The sequence below is a fragment of the Rhea americana genome, unplaced genomic scaffold, assembly GCF_003343005.1.
Source record: "Rhea americana isolate MKP2758 unplaced genomic scaffold, rheAme1 scaffold_246, whole genome shotgun sequence".
NCBI classification, from domain to species: Eukaryota; Metazoa; Chordata; class Aves; order Rheiformes; family Rheidae; genus Rhea; species Rhea americana.
Window position 1 is genome coordinate 310,816 of NW_028186364.1, and position 11,447 is coordinate 322,262.

Genomic DNA, 11,447 nt, shown 5'->3' on the forward strand with positions numbered 1-11,447 from the left:
CTTCCCCGCGCCGGCCGCTGGGCCGCCTGAGCCCCGGGCTGGGGAGCGCCGCGGGCCGGGCCGCGGGGCCGAGTGCGGCCGGCGGAGCCCCGACGGGCGGGCGGGCCTTTGGGGGCGGGCAGGCTGCGGGAACGCGGCGTTGCTCTGGGGTTTAACTTTATCAGCGAGGTGCTAGTGTCTCCGCCAGGAGGTCACCGGTGGCCACCCGGACCCTCTTCGCCTCTGCCCGATGGGAGCAGCAGGGGAAGAGGCCGGGGCTCCCTCCCGGCCACTGCTCCTGACGGGCTCCCAACGGGGAGCTCTGCGCCGGGGAAGGAGTCGAGGATCCGAAGGTGCTGTCCGAGGAGGCRGGCGCCAGCGCCAGACACAGCGGGGGAAAGCCACGGAGCGAGGCCGGGCAGCGTGCACGCCCTCCGCCCACCCCGGCACCGCGTGGGCCCTCCCTTGGGGCTCCCTGCAYGGCCCCCAGCACCGGCACCGGCTCCCTGCATGCCGCATCATGCACCAGCACCGCGCACCGCTCACTGGCACCGCGCACCAGCACTGCGCACCGGCAGGGCGAGCCGCAYGCTGGACGGGGCAGCCCCGTGGGTGCGCTCCCAGCCGCGGCAGGGCTCTGGGCTCTGGGGGTGGCAGCAGCCTTGGTGGCCCGGTCCGGCCCCATGAGCGGGGCCATGAGCAGCGCTGGGCCGTCCGGAGCCACCTCTGGCCCCCAAAGGGACTGTTGCACACGCGCACACACATGGATGCGCGCGCACACACACACACGTGCGCACACGCATGCTGATGCAGACACACCCACTGGTACACACAAGCATGCACACGCTGATGCGCTGGTGCAGGCACTGGCACACGTGCACTGATGCACGCTGACACACACAGTAGCAGGTCCACAGTAACACACAACACACAGACTGCACACACACCAAAACCCACGTACTGACACACACGTGCACACGCGCTCATACACACAGCTGCGCACACACACCCACRCACACCCTTGCTGCGCCCTGGCGCCGAGGGAAGGGCGCTGGGTCCTGCTCTGCCACTGACCTGCTGCGTGGCCTTGGGCAAGTCCCTGGCCACCGTGTCCTCGCTGTAACGCGCGCAGCGCGCGGCCGCCGAGTCCTTGCTGGGGCCGGACTGCCCATTGCCGTGCAGAAGTTTCCATTTGTGGCGTGTGTAATTTGTGTGCGAGAGAGAACAAACACTTTATCCTAAACTGTAATACACTGTGATGTGCGATAGACATTAACAAACACAATCCCACATTACATTTAATTTAATTCCACTCTTCCTGCCCCGAGCTACAGCTCCCTTCATTTTCATTTTTCCTGTGAATTCCCACAACTCAGACCTCTTTGATTTCCAGGTTTAATTAACAATGCTCATTAAATGAATTTTTATTCATTTCTTTTAATATTACCCTGCCACCTGTCTTTAGGAGGCAAAAGCTGATCATTTATTCTAATTTATTTCTATTAAAGATGGCATTTAAGGGAGGCAGGAGGGATGTGCAGAGGTGTAAAGGGCTGATCTATTCAAATCTCTCCATCTCCCTCAAACGCTTTTCAAGGACGCTGCTCCTGAAAGTTTCGTATTTATTTTCCACCAGATCCATTTCATTTGCTAGGAAAAATTGGATTGGACATGCTGTATTTTGCAGTTATGTTCCAGTTCATTCTTAAAATCCCTTGCTCGCCTAGTCCGTATAATGTTGATTCTTTATTCATCTGAAAGAGGTGAAACTGTGCAAAATCCTAGCGGTAAACACAGCAACTGGCCTGCCCAGAGGCCCGCGGCGCCGAGGGGGAGCCGGCCCCGGCGGGCGCTCGGAGAGGAGGTCGTGCTTCCACCTGAAAACGAGACAGAGCGAAGGAAACCTGCCAAGCTGACAAACAAAGGGAAGGAAAGACAAAAGGAAAGGCYGTCCTGCCGTCACCAGCCGCTCCCTGCGAACCGAGCTCGTGGCAGAGCCGGCGCTGGGGCGAGGAGCCAGGGCAGCCGGCGCTGGGCGCCTGCACGGCGCGGGGCAACCGCCACGGRTCGGACCGGGGCCCGGCCGGGTCGGCTCCTCGTCTCCGACAGCCCCAGCTCCGGCTGCGCTGAGGAAGGGGCCGAGGGACCTCGCAGCAAGTGCCTGTGTGCTGCGTGATGCTGGGCAGCTGCTCGTGTTCGTGCCAAAGTCCGGCCCCTCCGACGGTGCCTCTTCGGAGGCTGCTGCCTCCAAAGCTGCCTTGTTCTGTYACAGGTCCGGAACGGCCAGGGCAATTGCCGGGGGTTATTTACACACGGTGCAAATGCAACTCCACACTGCTATCTGCTCCGCATCCCCCCAGTTTGAAGACCATGCCATGTACACGTCCAGCCGTGCTTGCKTTTCGCCCTGCCAAATGCCCTTCGTGTTTGCTAAGAGGGTGATGCCGTAAAGCTGAGGGCCTCAAAACAAACCAAAGCTCTTCTTGGAACGAAGGTCTCCAGGCAGATCGTTGTACATGCTGGCTCCTCCAGGAGCGTGCRAGGAGCTTGAGGGAGCAACCACTGCCTTTGGGGTCAGCGATGAAAATAACTGCGGAAGTGGGGCCTTAGGGGCACAGAAACAGAAGCGTGTGATCACATCTCACCGCTCCAGTCAACGATGAACTGGTTCACCCCGCAGTGGGGCCTGCCACTGGGAATCCTGGCTTCTCTCGGCCGCTCGGAGAAATGTGGCTTTCTCCTGTCATTTCCCACATCCCTTCTGCAGGAATCCAGGCGGGGAACGAAGCTACTTGCTCTGGGGCTGGAGAGCCAGGCAAGGCTGCAGAGCGAAGCGTGATGGCCCTGTCTAGGGGCGAGCAGGGAACGGCGCAGCCCCTCTGGCTCCTCAGGCCTCGCACCCTCACCACCTGCGTCACATCTCCKGCAAGACGTTTGTGGAAGGGGGTTGCTTGTGGTTTCTGCAGTGCTGCAGTCAAATAACAACCTTATGAAATATTTAATTTTATTGCCAGTGCTTTTGGGATGACATGAATAAACATTGTAAGATAATGTATGCCATGGTAGAGTTTGCAGTGACATTTAAGCTGTCACAGCAGAACAGAACATGCATCTGCTCCTCTGGGACCTTATCCATCTTGTCCRAGCCATGGTGAAAGATCAGCTCATTCCTGGAGAGCTTGCCCTGGTATTGAAAACGCACTGAGAGATAAAGYGCACTTGGCACTGGATTCTGCCAAYAGTAATCGGCATCATCCACAYTTCTGGCAACAGAGAGTTGATACCCACAGGTGCCAGGCCCCAGTGGCAAAACCTGCGCATGGGCTTACAACAYTTGGAGTGGCCTGGGAGTCTTGGCCAGTTAGTGTGCTGGCGGTTCAGGGCACAGACTGTGTCTCGTGCAAAAGGTTGAGCAGCCCTGAGCAGGTCGGGGCCTGCAGAGTGGTAAAATACAAATAATGGAAAAGTCCTCATGCCAGGTGGCCTTTGCCAGCTCCTGTGCTCTCACCTCTTGAACATGCTCCCCGTGGTTAGAGCCCAGGGATCCCAGGAGGGGCAATTAGCCTTTTAGGAGTGCTCTGTCCAAGCACACGTTTAGGAAGCAGTGCCCTGGGACAAGAGAGCAGTAACGTTTCCCAAGGAGCCCTGGCATCTACACAGCACATCTCCCCTGGCGTTCAGCCCAGTAACACTGCCAGAGCAACGTCTGGGTCTCACCCTGTCCTCTGTCACTTCACGGGCAGCCAAGAGGAATGTATTTCATGTTACACAGAGAAATAAGTACGTCTCAGCCAAGTAAGGTCTCCGGGAGGAAAGACAGGGATTGTCTTCTCCTTTTGCACCCTGGTGGAATCTTCCTTTGAGGAGTGTGAGAATGAGGGACATAGGGACTGAGACAGGGGTCTTCTCCAGGCACCTACTAGTGCCCTAGAGAAGACCTACTGCCCAGAGATGTGCTGAAAAATGAACTGAAGGACTTTCCAGGGCTCTTACTTTGCTTCCAGTAAGCATGGATATACCACTAGCAGGTAGCCTGCTTGGGAATTAAAGGCCAACAGCCAAAGGCCTCCAGGCCCAGGACTGCTCCAGTGTTAAAAGGGTTCCTGCAGGCCCAGACTGGATCTCCGGTCAGGTGTTATGGAAGCTCATGCTGCTGGCCACAGGGGATTAAAGGTGGCCAAGACAGCGCTGCTAGCTACAGAGAGCCCAGCACAGCATGGGGAAGAGTAGCCTTTTATTAACGGGAAGCCCAACACCCTTTGACAAGAGGCAGAACAGCATACACCATTTCAGAGTTTGGGTGTTTTTCTGACAAATCGAAATGCGTTTTTGACTCTTCCAGCTCACACTGATGTCTTCCTGTGTTGCAGGGAAGAGGTGTTCTTGGCAGAATGGGGAGACTCACCCAGCCCACCCTAAATCAGTTACGCTCTTTTCCAACTCCAGAARGCTCATTTGCTGGTTTGGTTTGCATTGATCTCTTCTGGTAGCACATATCCTTCTTTCACCTTGCATTAGCTTTTCAGGGTTGAGTTGGAAAGATCAGAAAGACACTTTCCTTGAACAACAGTAGACAGGAGACACCTTCTCTCTGGTTATGGAAGGCATCTGCTTTCATAAAATGACAACTTAAAAATGATATAACATATGAATGCACTGTGACTTCACCTTCCTTTTGAGATAGCTCCTCGCTCGGTTTTCTCTAAACCACAGGATTTTGCAGTTTCACAACCATGAGTTTTCATGGCAGTCTACACCAGTGCCTTGTTTTTGTCCTGTCTGACAGGCAAAAAAAGCCTCCCCAGCTGGGAGCACCTCTCTCCTAAAAAGCTCTTAGACTGACATCTGGTGGAAATGCCTCAAAGTACCAGACCGCAGTCTAAACAGGGAGCTCTTGTCCTGGGCAAAACTGTCTTTGGTTATTCCGTCTTCAAAATTTCACCCCATCCAGGCTATTGCTTCTGGTTCCGTCATACTTGCAGGCCCACAGGGCGCTCTCAGGCTGAGAGTGCAGACTGCAAAGCCAGTGGTACAAGCACAAGGAGTCGTGATTTACCCCTCCATCACACATCCACGTGCACATTGTTAAATCTGGCCTCTCTCTTCTGTAAAGTGATACAGTACTTTCTTGCTCTGTAGGGACAGTGAGGTGTAATTCACTGCCATCTACATTTACAGTCTTTACCAGAGGACTCTGAAGAGTSCTCTTTAGTGCCTAGGCTTTTACAGGGACCTCTCCTTGCATGAATGGAAAATTCTCCCCGTACATCCAGTGAGAGGGAGCCTGAGCCAACAAATCTCATGACTGCACCTTGTGCAGGTGTGTTACAGGACAGAACAGCAAGTGGTGCTGTAAAGGTTTTCCATGCATGAATTTGGGATGATAGTACTGGTCATGGGTGTGAACAGGGCAGGTTATATCACAGCACAGTAACAGGGCCTCTGCATGTCTTCACACTAGAAAGAGACTGGCCTGTGCCAAGTTACAGAGAAAGTTATTCTCCTTTCTACTAGCAAATTTTAAAACTTTTCCTTTTCCCACTGTCTGCAGCCCTTCATTTGTCATGCAAAGCTACCTTACTAACATCCGCAGGACATCCTCGGGGGCTGCTGTGAAGAAACTGTGAGAGTATGTTAAATGGGAAAGCAGGCACCCTGCCAGTGTTTTGGGCAGAAATAAATCCTGACAGCGCGGCAAGGAAGAAAAATGMAGCAACAGAAATCTTCCTCAAAAGTGTAAAGGGTTGTTTTTAAAGATAAAGAAACATTGACAGAAGGTTGAACAGGTACATCTTGAAATATATAGAGGCAGCAACTGTTCTGGGCATCAGGTATYCGCACTGAGCAAATCCTGCTGCACTCTGCTGCATTGCTCTAATTTTATGAAGTTTGGTCTTGTAAATGCTTCTTGTCCCTGCCTAGCATCAGAGTCTGTGTGACGATTAACACATTTTGTGCAGGTGCCTGGCTTTATTTTCCACCCCGTATTGCTGATGAAAAGACATTCTTTACTGCTCAGAAAGACACTGTTCCAAAGCTGCCATACCGTAAAGATTTGCCCATTCCTCCCCCTGGTGCAACATAATCACTTCTTTGCATGGTTTACTGGCTCTGGCCAGCTCTACCAAGACACCTTGGAAAGCAGCAATGAGTTCAAAATCCACTGAGGTTGGAGCGACTTGGGCCAACAACTCTGAGAGACCTTCCAGCCACTGTGCCTGGAGCACTGTTTGTGGCAGCCACGGGAAAAGCGACACACAGCTGGCAAARGCCTGCATCCCCAGGAACCAAAGCTCACGGATGTCAGCCCAGGCGGTCTCGTAGGCAGGCGACACGGCCATGGCCAAACAGTGGCTGTTGGGGTCTGTTTGAGCAGTGTGGGCCTCTGATAGGAAGTGAATGGTAGCTCCAAAAAACTCCTTGGCAGACTTGGTCCCCTGAAGAACTGAAAGAAACAGGAAACAAATGGAAATGAATGACTCACTAGGCCAAAGGAGTGACCCTCCTACGGGTCAGCCTGCAGCAGAGCTTTTTGAGGGGATAAAAGCCATATACTCCTGCTCTAGAAATCTCTAAATCCACACTGCTTCCCAGCTCACTGTTCTGCTGAATTTTATATATGCTCCTTTCTCCTTTAGGTTTTGTTTCTATCACTTTATCAAAGACAGAAATTCCACCCAAAATCGGAACTGTGTCCCTTGGGCTTTATCCAGCCCAATCACTCAGGCCCCAGGCTCTGCCCAGGAAAAAGAGCAGCATGCAACTTTGACAGTGGGAATTTTTCTTACCTGCTGAACTTGCAAGAATCCTGGCCATCATCAAGCCCAGAGTGGCAATGTTGGCTGCTAGAACCAGGTGATCTTTCTGGGGTAGCAGAAATGGCAGAGACTTCAACAACATGTCCATCAAAGAGGAAAAAGACTTGTCTTGCCTAGAGAGAAAGCAAACCCTGAGACACATTCCCTGAGCAGAGCCCAAAGCACCTGAAAATGTCAAGGTTAAACGTAGCAACAAAAAAGTAATGTGATTGGTGTTGAAAACCGAGATGTCCCTTTTACAGTAAAGTTCATGYCTTAAAAGATTGAGCAAACCCACTTCACAACGTACCCTCTTTCTTCCCACTGACAATCTTAAAACACACTCCTGTGGCTCTGGGTCTCTTACCTGATAATAGCTGGTGCAGTCACAACCAGGTTAAAGAAAATCCCACATGCAGTCTGTAGACTCATTTCAGTGCTTGTCAGTGGAGTCAGGGACCTGGGCTCCGATATCAGCACCTTCCACTGATGCAGGAAGTACTCACACAGCAGTGCTGGWAATCCTTCTGAGACGAGGATGTCCCGGGGCTTGTCCTCTGCYGTTAAATGGCAAAAGCCAGGTAGCAGAAATCTGGAAAAGGAAAGAGATTTGAAACACAAGCAAGAATGCAGAGATCTGGGTCTGAGCCCTGCAGTTACATCCAACTGAGGGAAAAAGGAGCACATGAAACTGGAAATCCAGGGAGAACAGAGAACAGAAATGACTCTCAAATCAGCTCAACAGGCAACACAGTGCAGAGGGCCTCAGGCCTCAGGCCTGCATTCCCACAGTAGAGTATAAAAGCCTTATTATTTCCCCTATTTGTTACCACTAGAACCCTGACATACAGACTCCACAAGTCCTTCCCTGTCTCCCAGTGTCTGTGAATAGCTGGCACATCCCTCATTAGTCATACACTGTCCAAGCCCTCTGTGAATGTACTGCAGCAGTTCCAGTTGCCTCTTTCACAGCAAAGAACAAACAGGAATCTGACATAGATGCAGGATGCATTTCTCTGGACTCGGGAAATGAGCCTGTTCGTGCTGAAATGCTGGAATACCTCAAGCAGCAGCATGCACCAACTCTGTACTTAAGATACTCACCTCAGAGCATCCCGGGGTAAGCCTGAGCCCTCRGAGCTGTCGAGCCCAGCCGGCGTCCCATCATGCTGGGAAAGACTTGCAGCTGTCTCTCCCTCTTTGAAAAGCTTCTTGGCATAATGAACAAGGAAAGGCAACAGCTCACAGATTTCCTGTTTCAGGGAGGATGTTTCTTCTGCCATCCAGGCTCCAAGGATTCGAACAGAAGCAAATATAAAAGGATTGTGTAGCTCCTCCTGCCTAACCTGCATGGAGAAGAAAGCAGATAGAAAATGAGATGAGGGCCACTGTCCTCACCAGCTAACTCAGGTATGAAAACCCCACTGAGCAAAGGTGCATAATTTGATATACACTGCTGCAGACATAAGTTGTTGAGCTGCTGCAACCAGTCTGGACTTTTGTAACTAAAGTAGATRCTGACTCTTTTATTTAGAGGTAGAAAAGATAAGGAAGAGGAAAACAAAAATCACAGTGATCATTAAGTTTATAATCCCCTGTCTTGTGATTTATCAGATTGGCCACACCACACTGTAGATGAGGCCCTACTGAGGTCAGTAAGACCCATTTCAAGCTTTCCAGTGATCAGGTATCAAAGCCTCCCAGAGAACTCCATAGTGAACAGCCATAAAACACATCCTTTGCTTGAAAAATAAACTATGTCCAGGATCTGCATTACCTGTCTCAGGTAGAATATTACAGCGCCAAATGCCTCCTCCATGATTCTCATGAGCTGCATTTTCTGCACTTCTTCCAGCAGTGGCTTCTCTTCGCTCAGGCATTCCTGGATCCCCATCTCAATAAGGACATAGCAGGCTGTTACCACTTCCTTCTTCTCCTCCACATCCATGGGATCTGGCTCTTCCAGAATCAGGCGGACCTCCACACAAGCCAAGTTCACCAGCAAGGCCAAGAATTTGCCTCCAGCACGCCCTGCTGGGATCCAGTCTGACCCACACGCCTGCACAAGGCAGGCAGCAAGCTTCAGAGCAGGGTCCCGCTGTGACTGGCTGAGTTTACTGCCCAGGATGCGAGCCAGCCCTTTGTAAAGCTTGTGGAGGCACTCAGAGCCCTGCGAGTCCTGTGTGAGTGGTGGTGACAGGGGGATGAAGTGAGGCAGAACCTCACACAGCTTAAATTTGGTCATGTCTTCAGTCTTGAGAAACTCATCGGAGAGCTTGCTCAGCACAGCCAAGAGGTGTGGAGTGTCTCTCTGCCAGCACTTAGCCTCTGCTGTGGCCAAGAGCCCCAGGAGCAGCTGCAAGGCACGGTCAGAGCCATAACTGCAGTTCACATAGGCCTGGCAGAGGGCAGACACTGTTCCTTTGGACACCAACTGTTTGGGGCCCCTGGGAGTGGCCATGACAGCAGTCAGGCACTGGTACACATCATCCACCATGGATGAACTGTCTGGATTTCTGGGGGAAACCAGGATGTCATTGAAGGCTGGGATCTTGTTCAGTATCTGGGAGTGGCTGGCTAACTGCGGATCGGTACAGAAACAGGCCAGCAGAGTAAGGCCAAGTGCCTGGAACATGTGCTCTGGGCAGCCTGCTGGAGGCTCCCGGGAGGYGAGCAGGCGATTCGGAAACGTGAATCCAATTGCATCAAAGATCTGGCGACGAGTTTTAGAGTCTACTTCTCCTGCTCTGACTGCTTTGGTCACCTGTAAGATAAACCAGCGGTGAGCAGGCAGCACAAGAAGAGGCTTTGCTACCGCTCTTTACAGGGTTGAACAGCTAAATAAAAAGCATAAAGAACTTTGATTTGTAAAAAAAAAAAAAATGATTCCCTGGCCACTGAGCTGGGCACTGGGTCAAAGTCCTAATCCCCAGCTTTACCAGAGTGCTTCAAGAGATGCTGATTAACGCTTAGGACACCCAGGAAAAGGAGAGGCTATCTCCATCTTGCTAGTGGGAAGATCAGGGTATAAGCACTTGGAACATCTTGCCCCCGAATTTCCACCATATCAGCAAGTTGTAAGCAAAACTCAGGCATCCTCATCTCAAATGCCCCGGGCTAACAGTGAGTTTTGCCTTCTGTACTTGCTTTTTCAGTCAGGGTGTCTATCAGAGCAGCCAGTCCTGTGTTTTTCCAAAAAAATTACATTCAGTGGCATCATTCCAAGGCAGAGTCTTACCAGAAGCAGGGCTGCAAACTGCTCGCTGTCATTTTTTGCATCTCTGAGCACATCAAGGCACCTCTTCAATGTTAAATTTCTGGCTCCCTCAGTACCAGGAGCAGCTCCAGAGTTTGAAGCCATGGTGATCAATCCAGCTGCAAATGTGGAAAGCCAGCGTTTAGCAAAAGAGAAATAGATAGGAATATAAAAGAGCTGCAGTGAAAAATGATCAGATTCTCTGCTTTTCCCTAGCCCCTACACAGAGACTTAGGAGATATTCAATTAAATCCATAAGAAATGCTACTTTACTTGATGTATGCCTTCCTGAAAGTTTCTTTACCAAAAGAGGACTGGAGAATCAACATTAGTAGTTAGATTTTAAGATGAGTTGCATTATTTTTTAGTTAGTAAATAAATTTTGTAGCCATACAAGCTGCTACATACGATCAGTTGCATAAACAGTTGGCTGCAGACATCAAGGACTCATTCTACAATGTGCAGCAGGGCTCTTGTTTTGTTACTTGAAGTTTCAAATAGTGTCTGATGTCTTACGACTGATTGCTTTGGAAGACATAGTTGGATTTGATATTATGGGTGCCCACAGCTTTATACCTGGAACCCTGTGCTAGCACTAAGGAAAGGAGATCACTGCAGATCAGCATTTTGATAAAGAGAGATCACATGATTAAAATGGGTTCATACTTCTTCTTGTTTAAAACCAATTTGCAATTTTAAAATGAAGAGGAACTCCTCTTTCTAACTATATTCCAACGAGGTCTGCATTTCCTTGTTATTTGCATAATTACACGGCAGAAAAGCTCCTTAATTACAGCCATACATTCATGTCGCTGGGATCAAGAACCTGTCATCAACGCCTCCATCACAAACCGCAGCTGCAGAGAAGTTTACTGCCTGCCTACCAGCGCGCACAGCACCCAAAGCCGAGGCCGGGGCTCCGGGGGGCTCCGCAGCACAGACCCAGGAAAGCCGCAGGACCGCGGCACCGCTCGCTGAGGGGGCTGCGGGGCCCGCTCCGGCCCGGCTATGGGGGGCTGCGGGTCTGACCGCGCTGGGCAGAGCCGCTGGGAGACGATCCGGCCCGGCTCGGGGGGGCTGATCTGACCCAGCCCGGGACGCGGCCGCGGGGCCTGGCTGTGCGGCCTGCGGGATCCGGTCTGCTCCSGGCCTCGCCTCGCCTCCCAGCCAATCCGCGGGCCGGAAACTCAGCGCCGGCCAATCGCCTACCGCGTTCTTAGGAGGTCACCGAAGCCACCGCTTCCATGAGGCGTGTGGGCAGCTCGCCGGCGGCGCGCTGTCCTCGCCCGGTGGCTGCGGGAGAGGCGGCGCCGCGCGGCCCGCGTCCGCGTCCGTGTCCGTGTCCGTGTCCGTGTCCGTGTCCGTGTCCGTGTCCGCGTCCGTGTCCGTGTCTCTGCCGGGACGCCGCAGCCGCC

General features: G+C 52.1%; 1 protein-coding gene across 5 annotated transcripts; it reads right to left on the reverse strand.

Moving 5' to 3' along the window:
• Nucleotides 1–5,703: 5,703 nt before the first annotated feature.
• NCDN (neurochondrin) lies at nucleotides 5,704–11,441 on the reverse strand. Of its 5 annotated transcripts, none has more exons than XM_085306703.1 (7): nucleotides 11,242–11,441; nucleotides 10,015–10,151; nucleotides 8,554–9,540; nucleotides 7,881–8,122; nucleotides 7,144–7,368; nucleotides 6,768–6,910; nucleotides 5,704–6,424 (listed from the first exon to the last, which is right to left on the reverse strand). In XM_085306703.1, the coding sequence occupies exons 2-7, from the start codon at nucleotides 10,135–10,137 to the stop codon at nucleotides 5,988–5,990; spliced, it is 2,157 nt and encodes a 718-aa protein (XP_085162829.1). In that variant the 5' UTR covers nucleotides 10,138–10,151; nucleotides 11,242–11,441; the 3' UTR covers nucleotides 5,704–5,987. The 5 variants fall into 5 exon arrangements, with proteins under 5 accessions (XP_085162829.1, XP_085162831.1, XP_085162830.1 ...); XM_085306705.1 differs by lacking the exon at nucleotides 11,242–11,441 and adding an exon at nucleotides 10,917–11,166; XM_085306704.1 differs by lacking the exon at nucleotides 11,242–11,441 and adding an exon at nucleotides 10,835–10,907.
• Nucleotides 11,442–11,447: the final 6 nt, after the last annotated feature.